This window comes from Anabrus simplex, chromosome 1 (assembly GCF_040414725.1).
Source record: "Anabrus simplex isolate iqAnaSimp1 chromosome 1, ASM4041472v1, whole genome shotgun sequence".
NCBI classification, from domain to species: domain Eukaryota; kingdom Metazoa; phylum Arthropoda; class Insecta; order Orthoptera; family Tettigoniidae; genus Anabrus; species Anabrus simplex.
The window spans coordinates 480,003,370-480,020,731 of NC_090265.1; the positions used below are offsets into that span (position 1 = coordinate 480,003,370).

General features: G+C 36.2%; 1 protein-coding gene across 7 annotated transcripts in view; it reads right to left on the reverse strand.

Moving 5' to 3' along the window:
- Nucleotides 1-17,362, reverse strand: part of LOC136856974 (uncharacterized) — a 247,585-nt gene that overhangs the window by 106,767 nt on the left and 123,456 nt on the right. For all 7 annotated transcript variants that reach the window (XM_067135292.2, XM_067135289.2, XM_067135288.2 and 4 more), the window contains one exon: nucleotides 3,396-3,506. In XM_067135292.2, coding sequence (XP_066991393.1) covers nucleotides 3,396-3,506 — 111 coding nt within the window. The remainder of the gene's footprint in view (nucleotides 1-3,395; nucleotides 3,507-17,362) is intronic.

Consider the following 17,362-nt stretch of genomic DNA (forward strand, 5'->3'; position numbering starts at 1 on the left):
ATTTGTGTTTCACAGAAAACAAACATCGCATATTGGAACTTGTAATTTGCACAACAAGGAACTGACAATTATTGGACTTATAAGCCATCCATATATAGCATATTTAAACATCATTTTTAATATTTAGCGTTATGTAAACTCAAATTGTTGCAATATTTCATTATAAAACAACGCAAGAACTAAGGCAAACAAATATTTTAGACTCTAATGTATAATAATTACACTTTAAAATATTTTTGTGTGTTTATGTGAAATTTTATAGTAATCAACACACATTTATAGTCTACCTAAAGCATTGTTATACTCCAATACTTTAATGTAAAAATGTAATAAGATATTTTATTGAAGTTAACACGCAAATTTTATTCATTACATTTTACTGATAGCTTATCGCTATAACTTCACAATCATAAACAAACTTATCTCAAATAAGATTACACATTTATAGAATGGGGCTTAATTCAGCAGAATAAGCAAAATACCTATGATAAATGCTTAATAAGCTTAAAGACAAATTCTTTCAGCCACAATTACATGTATATAATAAGACAAAGTTTTTAATTTTATCACAATGCTTGTAATTTTGTTAGTTTTTTAAGAAAAGTTTTTTATTGAAAGTATAAAATAGTATGTCATGAACGTCCTTCAGAGGCATAAGATAAAAATGTAAATATGACTCTGATATAGCTGAGGATGACCTACAAAGGGTCGAACCCGGTCCTAGATATGCAATATTTTACATGTAAATAAATGTATTGATTAGATGGAATTTTTCTTTCCTTTTGTGACGATAGAGTCAGGGATGGAGTGAATGAAGCCCCCTTCTAGAGGCAACCCAAGGGGAATAAATTGAAATATTTTCATTTCTTACGTAGTATTCTCCACCCTGCTACACATTCCCGCCACCCGGCTGACAAAATTTCTGAGAACACTGACGACAATATGCAAGCGACTTCAAAGACCTTCAGAACTGATAACAAAATTACTTTCTGGAACGCATGTGGAAAGAACATAGTTGAGAAACAACATTCTCAATTCAATCAAGACTGAAGTCAGCACAAGCATATAGCCGCAGTAAATCATTTAAAAAAGTAAACCAACTAGGCAACTCCTCTTGGTGAATCCTTAATGTCGTCTTCCTCTTCATCAGAACAGTCACAAGTTGCTAAATATTCCACAAATATATGCACTGCATTTATTTCTGGAGACATTCCGCTTTAAAAAAATCAGTAATCCAGTATTCAGGGGATTTCTTAAGAAATGTACACATACAGAACCTCCAGACGAACCAACATCACATAAGTACTACCTAAGTGCTACGGGGAAAAAAAAATTAGAAAACTGTTGAAACTGAAAAATTTGCATGTCGTTTGATGAAACAAGTGATAATAGTGGAAGGAAAATAATGTTATAACTGGAATTCTAAAAGATGAGGTGCAGTCAGCTAACTTTTTCTTTTAGCAAGTGAAGATATTTCTGCAGTGAATCACAATTGTAGCACGCGTCTTCAATGATGCTATGCCTATATTCTGGCTGGGGAGTGCGAAATATGATTAGGAGTTAATAGTTACTGATGCTGCTTTTCATATGAATAAAGCTGGAGAGGGACTTTCAGTGAGATAACCCCAAAATGATCCACGTTACGTGTTTAGCACACGCTGCGCATGGAGTCAGTGAAACAATTTGTGTACTTTATGCAAAAGTGGATAAATTGATTGCCAATACAAAAGAAGTATTTGTGAAATCAAGTAGAATACAAATATTTAAAAGTAGGGCGCCTAATATTCCACTTCCTCCCGCCTCTGCCATTAACCACTGCAGTACTTTGGTAGATGCTGTTAAGTACTATGCAATGAATTTTGAACAGGTTTATCCCACGTTTAATTAACTTTACAGACAGATGCATCTTCAAACACTGGGTGAACAAACCACACTGAAAACAGATTTCATTAGTGCAAATTTCTGTTTTATTCTTGCAATGCACTACTAAGTTGGAAAAAAACAAGTCTACTGATGACAGAATCATTTAAAGAAAAGCAAAAGCAAAAATAGAAATATCTTTCATGCCTAAGTAAGAATTAAGGGTTATACGAGACACAAAAAATTTCAGATACTTTAGTGGGGAAGAATGTGGAAAACTGAGCAGACAAAACATGTCAGAGACATTGTGTGTTACAAATATGAAAATTGTCACAGTTTTAAGATGCTGAATTTAACCTCTAATTTTGTGGTTCACTGCAACAGTTCTTCGCTTACTGACTACTGGACTAGGCGAGTACTTTTTAAAATTTAATTTAGATAATTTAAAGAAAATATTTTCGATTCTATGGAACATATCGCTGCCAGGACGAAACCTCCTATGTGAAATATTTTAGCTTAGAACTTTGGCCGTTAAGGTTCTGTCATCTAAGGTGCAATATTGTGTGTATATTGTCAAGGCATTCTCACTCTTCATAATGTATGTGCTGCGGGTCAGTGTATCTCCAAAATTATTATCACAAAGGAGGATGAAGTTTTACAAGCGGTTAAGAGAAAGGATCCAACAACTAATGCCCTGGTTTTTGCTGATTATGTAACAGTATGGAGTGAGACAGAAGCTGAAGTACAAACTAGACTAGTTCTCTGGCATGAAGCTTTTACAACCTTAGGTCTCAAAATCAGCAAAACTAAGACAGTTGGCTTGGTGATGAGTACAAACTCTCCAACTGTGCATCTAAGAACTGGAGATGAGGAGATGGATATTGTAGACAACTTCCAGTGTTTCGGTAGTGTTCTGTCATCAGACAATACCATACATCAAGAGATTAGTAACAATACAGAAAGCTTCCAAATTCTATCACGCTGTACATCAAATACTTTGGGATGAAACATTTCCGTTATCTTCCAAGATCAGCTCGTACAAAATATATCTATATTGATGTATGGCCTGGAAGCAGCAACACTTACTGGACAAAGAGTCTTCTTCAGGCAACAGAAATGAAGTTCCTCCGTTCTTGTCTACAAAAAACAAAAATGGATAAAATAAGGAATGGGGATATCCGACAACAGCTTGGATTAGAAAGAAGCTTGCTGGAGACTCTAGAAGTGAAGAGATTGTAATGGTATGGTCACAGAAAAGAATGAACACTCACAGGACTCGAACATACTTTGAACACAATGTTCCTGGGAAGAGACCAAGAGAGGAAGACCTCGTGATGTTTGGGAAAAACAGATAATGAAGGACCTCGAAATTAGAGATGTGAACTGGTGTTGCATATTTGAGCAGCATCTGTGAATGGATAGAACAAACTGGAGGAGGTTCGTACACAACCACACCCGGCTTGCTGGAGCGAAGAAATTATGATGATGCAGGAGGCAATAACTATTTTTGACACTTTAAGCACATAAAAACTTACCCTTCTCTTCTAATCGATTTCAAGATCTCATCTACTTTTTTCTTAGTTTCAACGAAGATTATCATTTTGTTCCCCTTTTCGGAGCAAAGTTCGCGCAAAAGTTTGGATAACCTGAAACAAGACAAAACAATATTAGTAACTGATTTATGCAGTAAATCAAAGTAAGTGTACAGCATAAATTGTGACAAAAATCTAAAAGAAATGAGACTGAATGAGGAAAGGACAAACTCAAAAAGCTGTTTCATATCAAGCACTGTACTGAAGGAAAATGGGCACAGCTTTGTAATGACTAACTGCGCCTTAGAAAGTAAAAACGGTAACAATTGGATCTTGATCATATTATTAACTGAATTTCTATTCTTTCCAGCATTTTTCTTTGAAAGACTCAAATGGATGCTTAACTGTGCCCAGTTAGCTTATGTAGGAGTTAAGGTCTGAAATGAGTAAGCTCAAGATATCCCTGCATAAGACACTGGGGCAGGGGACCTCAAACTCAACACAGTGCGTCCCATATGGCTGATATGGAAGTTCCTGTAGATGTGCAGGACAGGTGTGAATATGCCAAGTCAACACTCGCGAATCAAATGAGGGAGGTCATCAAGAAACTGAACAGTCTCAAGGGCGAAAGAAGAATCTTATTTCTCAATGGCTGAGAGAGCAGGAGAACCTAGTGGAGTCAACAGTGAAGATAAACAATTTCAGACTAACAATCCCATCTTACTTCAGAATCTAATTCCTACACCAAAAACAATTTCTATTGCAGAATGGAAAAGCTGCTGAAAGAAAGCACTACCCCAGGTGGCAGCTCGGAAGAGAAATCCACCATTGCGTTATGCAATGTATTGGGACCTAGGGTTCTGGGGAGTTAACATCTGCAGTAAGGATGAGAGCATCCTTGGAATCCCACCAGACAAATTCAAGCAATTTTTTTGCAGGTACTCTAAATGTAAATTCTTTGCTAAAGGTTGGTAAACAAAGAATTTGAACTAGTCCTACACAGAATTGTAACTCAGATCTTAGCAGCACAAGAGACCAGATTTTTGGATGAGAATGTGACCGTGACAAAAAATTACAGAATCTTAAGAGTAAGCCTGGAATCAAAATGATGAAAGGAATGCCACTTCTAAGTACAACTTTTTATGTACATAAATTAATAGACAATTTAACAGAATTCAAATCTAGCTCTGAAAGATTCTCTCTCCTCACAATTAAATGCAAAAATAAAATGTATAGTTTTGTTAATTGTCATGCACCAATAAATGAAGACAACAGGAATTCAAATTAAGTGGAAGAATTCCAGGATCTCTTAGATGACCAACTATCTACAATTCCAAAATCAAGTGTAGTGATACCACTAGAAGCTTTAAACGCCCAAACTGGAAGAGACAGCATTTATAGAGCAATAGTACTAGAATATCCAGTACACAAACAAAAAAAGAAAAACAGAGTTAATGTCTACTTCCTTCAAGAAACTTCTGAGGAAATCTAAAAGATGGATATCTCCAAATCCAATGCTATATGAATTTCAACTGAACCATGTAGCCATATAAAAAAAATAAAACACAAAAGAAATCATGAACATCAAGGTAGAAAGAAGCAGAGACTTTGACTGACCATTACTTGTCTAAAGTTAAACTCAAAATTTTACCCCTCAGAAATCACAGGAGGGAAAGAGTTAAGAAATACGACATGCTACAAATCATTAATGAAACATTAGAAGCATTTCAGGAAAAAGTAAAAGTAAATGAACATGGAAAGTGGCAGATCTGTCTAAAGAAATAAGCAACACAGCTCAAAAAAACATTTGGGCTAGCTAAACCTAAAAGGAAACTATGGTGGAATGTATGTGTAAATACATTAAAGAACAAATCAATAGAATAAGTGTAAATGCTCTAGAAGGAAGGATGACTGAACAATTCAAACAAAGGACACTGCATAAATAACAAGGGGAGTTAAAAGATCTTTCCAAAAACAATAACTTATTGAATTGCAAGATAGTTTTGTTAAAAATAGCACCAGAAACTATCAGATTTTTAAGAGGAGATTAAAGTTCCCCAGTATATGTTTCAAAGATGAAAATTGTAGAATTGGCCCGAACAATACTGGTAACTGAAATACTAGTGAATTTTATCAATTATCTGCCCTGAACCAAACCGTAAGTTGAAATTACCAGAAAAGAAGATATGCCATCCACCATGGAAGAAATTAAACAATTAACAGCCTAAAAAAAAAAACTAAGCTAGTGGAGAGGACAATTATAACAGCTGAACTACTTAAAGGGTCTGAACTAAAATTCCTTCAAGAGCTAATTAATTGATCTTTAAAGATATTTGGAGAAATGAGAAGATTCCAGACTAATGGAAAGTGTCCCTCATACACCCATTGCATAAAAACTGACAAGCAAAATATCAGTAACTATAGGGGAGTATACCAACTTCAGATCACTTATAAGGTATTCTCGAAAACTTGCTGAACACAGTAGAAACAACACTTGACAAGTGATTAGGTGAATATCAGGGTGGATTTCAAAAAGGCAGATCTTACACAGAACAAATACAGTGGAACCTTGGATTGCGAGCATAATTCGTTGCGGCAACATGCTTGTAAACCAAAGAGCTCGTATATCAAAGCAAGTTTCCCGTAAGAAACAACTGAAACGCGGATGATTCGTACACAACACAAAAATATGTATTCGCATACCATTTCTAAAACAAAATATAACATAAAACAAATTAAAGTGCACTTTTCCTTACAATAGAATCATTGTTGGTGTGAGACGAGAGACGACATAAGAGTTACTGTGTAGCACGAATTTCACTAACGGAATCACTGCTATCTGTTGGCTCACTGGAATCGTTTTATTTTCATGCAACTTTAACGAGGAACCTGTCTAATGACTTGCTTTTGCCTCTTTTTGAGGATTTCACGAAAATGTGACATTGCACTGTCATTGAACCGATTCATCGCTCACACTGCTACAGCCTTATTCGGGTGTTGTTTATCTACAAAATTTTGCACCATTTCCCACATCCCGAATTACAGTTGAAATGAGAGATTCCATTGACTTTTCCTCCTCCTCTTCCCCGAACGCGATCTCCATAACCTCCTCCTGTTGTTCGCAATGCAGGTCCATCAATTCGTTGGTGGTCAGTTCCTGGCTATGTTCTTCCACCAGCTCATCGCTGAAATAGTGCTTTGGTGTATAGCAACTTAAGTTCGAAATCTTCTTGAAGTTCAAAATAACTTGCTGATCCATAGGCTGGAGAAGTGGAGTAGTGTTGGGAGGAGGGAACTTAACCTCTACAAACTTGAATTCCTCCAGAAAGTAGTCTGCAAGCCTCAAGGCCTGAGCAGGAGCACTGTCCATAACCAGGAAGACTTTGAGCGGCAGATTATTTTCTGAAAGGTATTTCTTCAGTACAGAACCAAAAACCTCGTTCATCCATTCAACAAACGAACAGGGGAGGGGAAAACGTAGGCACGCGTGACGCTCGTATTGCGGAACCTCACTCACGTATCAAGTTACAAATTATTTTAAATGTTTGCTCATCTTGCAAAACACTCTTAGACCAAGTTAGTCGCATTCCAAGGTTTTACTGTATTTAATTCAAAATCAATACAGTGTAACCTCTATTCTCTGCTTTTGGAGGGACAAAAAAACTCCTTTTAACACTGGAAAACAAAATCTGGGAACGAACTAAAACCAACTATTTGGCTAAACATCACAACAATGAAATATTAATTTCTTCAAAAAAAAGCACCGAACATTATGGCAAAATCCCTTCTTTTTTAAAATCTTCCATTGTAATTTGGTCACCGGTATACTGTTTGCGGTCAGTTTCTGGAAATCATACTGCGTAAATTAGGTCTACATCAGTTTTTAAAGGTTATGTTGAACTCTAGTACATAGTTTCGAATGTAGGTTTCAATATTCAAAAGTTCTCAAATGCATTATATTCAACTCTGCACATCACTGATCACAATGAAATTGGAAAGAGAAAAAAAATATTGCTGGAAAGCGTGCTCACTGCCGAAGTCAGTACCAGTGGGAAATGATACGAAGTTTTTAAAACGTAACATTGCCCAAATAAAATGACTGCGGTTTTAAAACAAAAATCCCAGTCTTATATTAGGAACAAAATAGTAACAGGCAATCCCAAGACCTCCCAAGGTCTTATGTCGTCATATCATCATCGTATACCAACCCTGGGAAACTGGAGTTGGTCTACGATGATGATGAGCCCCTTCCATTTTGTTCCATCCATGAACCATTCTTTGTTCACAATCCGCTCCCAATCCTGTCCTCTCTCCTCTACATCCTCCTTCACTAAGTCTGTCCATTTTCTCTAGGTCTGCCCACTGGTCTCTTTCCCCTTATTTCTCTTTCATACTCCTTTCTTGCAGACCTATCGGCACTCATTCTTTTCACATGACCAAACCACTTCAGTCTTGTCTTTTGGATCTTCTGCAGTAAGGAGTCTTCTAGTCCTATGTCTTCGACTGTCATTCCTGATTTCATCGTTCCTGGTCTTCTGGATCATTGTGCGTAGGAACTTCATTTCTGCTGCTTGGAGTTTCGAGTTGTCTTTTCTTCACAATTAAGTATTTATTTATTTTCCACCTAGTCGATACAATGATTGCTTAAGGCAACTTTTAATGGTCAAAAGTGGTACATGTTTCGTATATTATCAACATCTTCAGCCACATAACACTGTTTAGATGAAAAATATATAAAATTGACAAAGTAATGCTTTAGATGAAGTGTCCTTAAAATTAACATAAGATTGAAGTGCGATACGGACCATGAAGCTGATTTTATGTGTCTTTTCTTGTTAATGTAGCAGTTTCCAGGCTGTATGTGATGATAGGAGTGTAGTATGATTTATACAGTGTCATCTTGGTTTTGAGTGGTACTTGTTTATCCCATAGTAGCTGTCTTACTTGGAGGTAAAAAATGTATTGCTTTGCTGATTCGACTGTTTACTTCATATTTAGCTAAGTTATCCTTGGACATTATACTACCCAAGTACTTAAATTCTGTGCCACTGTCCAGCTTAGTGCCATTTAGCATGATTTCTGGTTGATTGCCACCTTTCTGCACCTTCAACACCACCGTTTTAGCCTTGTTGAGGTTTAATCCATATCTCTCGAACTCCTGCCTCCACCCTTGCAGTCTCTATTCCACATCTTTCTCTTAGTTACCTCAAATGACTACATCATCTGCAAATGCATATGCTTTTAAGTCTTGTTGCCACTTTTCTTTTAGCACCTTTAATATGGTATCCTTTACAATGATAAATACATACATACATACATACATACATTATCATAGACTGTTATGCCTTTCAGCGTTCAGTCTGAAAGCCTCAGAATTTACTAAACGTCGCCACAATCCTCGATTTGCAACTAGTGTTGTGGCCTCGTTAAGTTCTATACCTCTTACCTTTAAATCGTTACAAACAGAGTAACCATCGTCGTCTTGGTCTCCCTCTACTTCTCTTACCCTCCATAACAGAGTCCATTATTCTCCTAGGTAATCTATCCTCCTCCATTTGCCTCACATGACCCCACCACCGAAGCCGGTTTATGCGTACAGCTTCATCCATCGAGTTCATTCCTAAATTAGCCTTTATCTCCTCATTCCAAGCTCCCTCCTGCCATTGTTCCCACCTGTTTGTACCAGCAATCATTCTTGCTACTTTCATGTCTGTTACTTCTAACTTATGAATAAGATATCCTGAGTCCACCCAGCTTTCGCTCCCATAAAGCAAAGTTGGTCTGAAAACAGACCGATGTAAAGATAGTTTCGTCTGGGAGCTGACTTCCTTCTTACATAATACTGCTGATCGCAACTGCGAGCTCACTGCATTAGCTTTACGACACCTTGATTCAATCTCACTTACTATATTACCATCCTGGGAAAACACACAACCTAAATACTTGAAATTATCGACCTGTTCTAGCTTTGTATCACCAATCTGACATTCAATTCTGTTGGATTTCTTACATACTGACATCAATTTAGTCTTCGCGAGGCTAATTTTCATACCATACTCATTGCACCTATTTTCAAGTTCCAAGATGTTAGACTGCAAGGCTTTCGGCACAGTCTGCCATTAAGACTAAGTCGTCAGCATAGGCCAGGCTGCTTACTACATTTCCACCTAACTGAATCCCTCCCTGCCATTTTATACCTTTCAGCATATGATCCATGTAAACTACAAACAGCAAAGGTGAAAAATTACAGCCTTGTCTAACTCCTGTAAGTACCCTGAACCAAGAACTCATTCTACCATCAATTCTCACTGAAGCCCAATTGTCAACATAAATGCCTTTGATTGATTTTAATAATTACCTTTAATTCCATAGTCCCCCAGTATAGCGAACATCTTTTCCCTCGGTACCCTGTCATAGGCTTTCTCTAGATCTACGAAACAAACACAACTGCCTATTCCTCTTGTAGCATTTTTCAATTACCTGGCGCATACTGAAAATATGATCCTGACAGCCTCTCTGTGGTCTGAAACCACACTGGTTTTCATCCAACTTCCTATCAACGACTGATCGCACCCTCCCTTCCAAGATGCCTGTGAATACTTTGCCTGGTATACTAATCAATGAGATACCTCGACAGTTGTTGCAATCCTTCCTGTTCCCTTGCTTATAGATAGGTCCAATTACTGCTTTTGTCCAAACTGAAGGTACCTTACCAACACTCTACGCTAATTTGACTACTCTATGAAGCCATTTCATCCCTGCCTTCCCACTATACTTCACCATTTCAGGTCTAATTTCATCTATTCCTGCTGCATTATGACAATGGAGTTTATTTACTATCCTTTCCACTTCCTCAAGCATAATTTCACCAACATCATTTTCCTCCTCCCCATGAGCTTGACTTTGCAACACCACCATGATGATTTCCTTTTACATTGAGAAGATGTTCAAAATATTCCCTCCACCTCTCCAGTGATTCCCTGGGATCTGTTATGAGCACCTGAATTACTCAAAACACTGTTCATTTCCTTTTTCCCTCCCTTCCTAAGATTCTTTATTACTGTCCAGAATGGTTTCCCTGCTGCTTGACCTAGCCTTTCCAGGTTATTACCAAAATCTTCCCATGACTTCTCTTTGGATTCAACAACTATTTGTTTCGCTCTGTTTCTTTCATCTACGTACAAATCCCTTTCTGCCTCGGCCCTTGTTTGGAGCCACTTCTGATAAGCCTTCTTTTTACGTTTACAGGCTGCTCTCGCTTCATCATTCCACCAAGATGTTCGCCTTTTCCCATCTTTACACACAGTTGTTCCTAGGCATTCCCTTGCTGTTTCTACTACAGCATCCCTGTATGCCACCCATTCACTTTCTATATCCTGAACCTGCTTACTGTCTACCGTTCGAAACTTCTCACTAATCATATCCATGTACTTCTGTCTAATTTCCTCGTCCTGGAGATTTTCTACCCTTATTCGTTTGCAGACAGATTTCACTTTCTCTACCTTAGGCCTAGAGATACTTAGTTCACTACAGATCAGATAATGGTCTGTATCATCGAAAAATCCCCGAAAAACTCGTACATTCCTAAAAGATTTCCTGAATTCAAAGTCTGTTAAGATATAGTCTATTATGGATCTGGTACCCCTAACCTCCCATGTGTAGCGGTGAATGGCCTTATGCTTTAAGAATGTATTCGTAACAGCTAAACCCATACTAGCACAGAAGTCCAGCAAACGCTTCCCATTCCCATTAGCTTCCACATCTTCCCCACATTTACCAATCACCCTTTCGTATCCTTCAGTTCTATTCCCAACTCTCGCATTGAAATCGCCCATTAGCACTATTCTATCCTTGCTGTTGACCCTGACCAATGTCACTCAATGCTTCATAAAACTTGTCAACTTCATCCTCATCTGCACCCTCACATGGTGAATACACTGACAATTCTTGTCCTAATTCCTCCCACTGACAAATCTACCCACATCATTCGCTCACTTACGTGCCTAACAGAAACTATGTTGCGTGCAATGGTATTCCTGATAAAGAGCCCTACCCCAGACTCTGCCCTTCCCTTTCTAACACCCGTCAAGTACACTTTATAATCTCCTATCTCTTCCTCCTTATCTCCCCTTACCCGAATATCACTTACTCCTAGCACATCCAGATGCATCCTCTTTGCTGACTCAGCAAGTTCTACCTTCTTTCTTCCATAAGCCCCATTAATATTGATAGCTCCCCATCAAATTCCATTTCGTTCGCCAAGTTGTTTCCAAGGAGTCCCTCGCCTGTCAAATGGGAGTGGGACTCCATTACTCCCATAGGTCCGAGGCTTGCTTAAAGTGTTCTGAGCTCGGTAAATTCATGAAACAGGATGCTGCCCTACTTGCACATAGTCCAAGTGAGGATCTCTCCTCTAATGGGTTATGGACCACCGGTGAATTGTGTAGTCCTAGCCGCCTGAGCACAAGGAGGGCCAGGACTCAGAATATGTCCGTGATGCCCACTCCCATTCCATAGCAACTGGTATCCCGACTCTCAGGACCACTTGCTAGGCCACTCAGCCGTTGCCCATGGTTCACGAACTAGGATGTGACTACAGTAACATAAATAAATAAATAAATAAATAAAATAAATAAATAAATAAATAAATAAATAAATAAATAAATAAATAAATAAATAAATAAATAAATAAATAAATAAATAAATAAATAAATAAATAAATAAATAAATAAATAAATAAATAAATAAATAAATAAATAAATAAATAAATAAATAAATAAATAAATAAATAAATAAATAAATAAATAAATAAATAAATAAATAAATAAATAAATAAATAAATAAATAAATAAATAAATAAATAAATAAATAAATAAATAAATAAATAAATAAATAAATAAATAAATAAATAAATAAATAAATAAATAAATAAATAAATAAATAAATAAATAAATAAATAAATAAATAAATAAATAAATAAATAAATAAATAAATAAATAAATAAATAAATAAATAAATAAATAAATAAATAAATAAATAAATAAATAAATAAATAAATAAATAAATAAATAAATAAATAAATAAATAAATAAATAAATAAATAAATAAATAAATAAATAAATAAATAAATAAATAAATAAATAAATAAATAAATAAATAAATAAATAAATAAATAAATAAATAAATAAATAAATAAATAAATAAATAAATAAATAAATAAATAAATAAATAAATAAATAAATAAATAAATAAATAAATAAATAAATAAATAAATAAATAAATAAATAAATAAATAAATAAATAAATAAATAAATAAATAAATAAATAAATAAATAAATAAATAAATAAATAAATAAATAAATAAATAAATAAATAAATAAATAAATAAATAAATAAATAAATAAATAAATAAATAAATAAATAAATAAATAAATAAATAAATAAATAAATAAATAAATAAATAAATAAATAAATAAATAAATAAATACATTCATGCATACATACATGCATACATACATACATACATAAATAATGGGGGCGACGTAGCACTACCTTGCTGTACTCCCCCTTTTTTTCTCAAACCAGTCTAACAGTCCAGAACCGACTTTTACACAGCTACTGGTTTTCTCATAAAGCACCTTGACTTTTGAAATTAGACTGTCCTGAACTCTAAGCTCCCTTAGTATGTTGTCATAGGCCTTTTCGATGTCAAGGAACAATAGATACAAAGGCTTCTCTTTTTCCCAATGTTTTTCCATTAGCCTCCTGACAGCAAATAAAAAATCTGTTGATCTTCTAGGCCTAAAGCCATATTGTTCCTCTTCTAAAAGGGGTTCTAATTTTTTCCAGAATTTTTAGTCCATGACAGTAGAGATGCCACAGTAGTTGGTACATTACCGTCTGCTGCCTTTCTTGAATATAGGCACAATTGCACCTTTCTTCCTGTCTTCTGGGATGGTATTTTGCTGCCATAATGCATTTAGGAGTCTACATAGCCACTGGATTGCTGGGGTTCCTCCTGCTCTCAACATGTCCACAATTAAATTTATTCCTACAGCTTTCCCTTTCTTCATCCTCTTGAGGCTCTTCTCTATCTCCAGCCATGTGATTGGTGGCTCCATATTTTTACTGGGCTCTTCACTTTTTCCAGATTCTTCTCTGTTTTGAATTACATTTAATGCCTCTCCATTCAAGAGCTTGTCAAAGAAAGTCTTGAACTCTCTCCTGATTCTATCTTCCTCTCGTACTACCGATCCAATGTCTTGCTCTATTACCTTGATGTCTTCTAGGTTATTTCGTTTGTTTTTAATTACTCTGTAAAGAAGTTTGTTTCCTCCGCAGTCCTCTTCCAACTTTTCCACAAACTCATTCCATTTTTTCTCTTTCTCTTCTCTTACTATCCTCTTAGCTGTAAGTTTGTTTTTTTCCCTGTAGAGTTGCTGTAGTTAAGTCATTTCTTGGCCACCTGGACCTCGTGCATCTCTTTGCTTTTCTCTGTCTAGCATCTTTTTTGCCCAATTTCTCTCTTTTATAGCCAATCTGACTGTCATTCCACTAAGGTGTGCCTCTTTCATGGTCAATCCTGTTACTCCACATAGGCCTTTAGCTTCACCCACCAAAGTATCTGTAGAAATTTTCCATTCTTCTACTGTATTCATTTCCCCTTTAGGTAAGTGTCTCTGTATCCTTATAACTTCCTTCAGCTTGGTTTCTTCTTATTTCCAAGTCTTCACTTTACATTTTCTTTTTCTTTTCTTCGAGGTTGTGTTAACCACATGATTTAGGTCTGCAATCGATCCACGATCACTGTCCATACTCTCACTGGCGATAACTTTGACATCAGTTACACATTTCCCTCCTCCTTTGTTTTTGTTATGCACCAGATGTGGTCTGTGCCTGACACGCATTTCCTTATGTCAAATAAGTCTATAGTTTACCTGCCAATACTGAGGAGACTGATTGCAGTGGTTGCCCGCTGGGCGATGGGGTCCCATAATGTCTTATGCAAGGAGCAAAATCTGTTCTGGCCTCTATAACATAATCGTATATGATAATGAAATACTAGATTTGTGTTAAGAAAGAACAGTTTAGATTCCTGCCCGAAAGCATAGTGGCTAAATAGTACCCTGAGGGGAGTGCCGAAACCCTGTTCAACAATACTATCCAAAAAAGGGAAAAAATACATCTAACCCTGGGCATAATGTCGTTTTACAAGTACGAACATTTGATGAAACTCATTCCGTCTTCAAATAGAGCTGTCGAAATGCGCTCTGTCTCCTTCCAATTGTTGTGGCCCCACACTGCTTTATGATTTCCAAGGATTCTCTAAACCAGAGTTGGGCATAATTCAGCTCAATGAGCAGTGCTCCAACTCAGGCAGCATAAAGAGCAGAGTATGCGCTCTGACTGAAGTTAGCCCTGTAGCTGCTTGCACAGCTTGCCGTTGCAACTGAGGACAAGCCGCATATCAAAACATTTAAAACAGTGATATTTTTGTGTATCTAATGTGTCGTTCTTTTCAGTGCATTAGATTATGGTGTTAAGTAAATACGTTTAATTATATTCCTTTCATTAGCTTATGCTTAGGAAACAAAATTAATTACTTTGACATCTGGTACATAAACACTTCACTACTACCTGTAGTCCTGAAAATACAATAAGCTAAGATAAAAACTTTTTTAGAACACAGCATAAATAATGAACAAAAAACTAGCTCCAGGGTAAGAACAGAAATAAATAAGCTACATGAATAAATAGCATTTACCATAAATAAAACATAGGCCTAACTTATGTGTTCTTCTATATCTGAAATTTCATTCAGCAGATGAGGAGTGGATATCTTTTCGCTGAAGAAAACTAGTTATATTTGGTGCAATCTGTCTTGCATTTTCATTTTCAATACGAAGAATGACAATGAGATGTGTCAGTCCTTCGTAGCAATTTATTTACCTTCATTAGAGAGAACAATTTCTCACAAAGATATGCTGAGCCAAACATTCATAAAGTTTAGCAGCCATTTGGTGCATATTTGGGAAATCTGTTCGCAAAAAAATGTTGATAAAAAGTAATAGGTTTGTTCGAGATTCATATTTAGTCTTCAGTTCACTATCTGATCGAATTGTGAGCAACTCTCACTCTAGATCAGACTGAACATCAATTACTATAGCAGTTGAAAAGGGCACAGCAAACACTTTCAGATCAATTGATAAATCGTCCAAATCTGTAAATCAGATGGTAAATTATTTCATAAGACTTGCAAGAGTACCTGAAAATGTCTGCAACTGATCCGAGTTAAACTAGATTTCTGCATTGACAATGTTGGAAAATGGGCTAACTGACCTTTCAACATCTGACATTGCCAAATCTCCAACATTTGCTTGAAAGCAGCAATACCGTCTACAAAATGAGTAATAATTTTAACTACACAATGCACTGTACCTCGCTACGGTATTGTATTGTGTAAACATAATATACTCAGTCCGGTACAATGCTGTCGCTATGCTTGCACCTTGACTCTGCATATCACCATCTAGTTTTTAGAGCACAAAATATTAGCTGCTCCCGGCTCCTCGGCTTTTCCCGCGTTCGTGCAGTTGTCTCACGGAGTGGGCTCTCTCATTGCCTACCTATGCTCTAAACAATACCACTCGAATACGATGCTAAGATGGTCGTTTGTGCACGTTCACCGCCCATCACTTTTCCAGTACAGTAATTGCTCCAATTATTGCAATGGCGGGATGTTAGTGCCAAGATCCAAAAGTATATTGTAGCCATCTTTCCATGAAATGCAGTTTCTTGAAAAATTGTTGATCAAGGATTTAGTGTTGATGGGACTGAAATTTCTGGATGGTTGATTCAGGAAATAGTTTCTTTGGATGCGGAATTCTCATGTGATTTAATTAGGATGATCCCGGGACCACAATTTGAACTAATAACCCAGAAAAACTTTGTTTCCAGGAACAGATAATCGAGGTTCCACTGTAATTCAATGTTGAACTCTTAAGGACATAGTAGCAACATTTGTAGATTTTAAAAAGGCCTTTGAATCTGTTGATAGAGAAACCTCAGATAAAACAATACAGGAATTTGGAGTGAAATCTAAATTAGCAAACCTAATACAGGAAACAGAGATACAGTTTCAAAAATAAAATTTATGGGTGAAATATTAAAACCTATCAAGGTGAACACAGGCATACGGCAAGTTGATGGCTTAGTGAGAATTCTGTTCAACTGTATCCTAGAGAAAATTGTAAGAATTTGGAATGAAAAATTGAAAAAACATAAAATTTTGCCTATAAATTTGGGGAGAAAAAACAAAGGCCTTGAAATTAATTGCCTGGCATTTGCAGACGATTTTGCTATGCTTTCAGACAGCCTGACAGATGCAACAACACAAATCAGTCTCTTAGAAGAAACAGGCAATATAACGGGTTTGAGAATCTCTGCAGGGGAAAAAACCCCTCCAAAATCTTTGCAATACATTGTTCAAATAGAGAAAGTAAAGAAATTGAAATACCTGGGAGAGAGAATGCAAGAAAATGGGTTAGAAAAATGTGCTGTTGAAGGAAGGTTACTTAAGATGGAAAGCACATCACCAACTTTTACAACCAGAAATGCTAATCTAAGAATCTTAACACATGGGTGACGGACCCCGAGAAATCTCTTAGTACGCTCGCCAGCGGTAGGTGACGAGCACCGAGAAATCTCGGTTTCATTCACAACATTGTTTTCGGTCTTCCTGTGACATCTTTTGACCATATATTGAACTATTTTGAACTTGCACATAGAGTATAATAAATTGTAGATGTATATCTGCCACTTTTAGTTTATTTACAGCCTCTTATTCTTTGATTTAGTTTCAAAACTTCTTTCTTTCTGCCGGTTCAGTCAATGACAAGATGGAGCGCCCGCGGAATACGGTGTTAGCTGACGATAAGAATTATATGCCGGTGATCGTTCAAATGGATTTA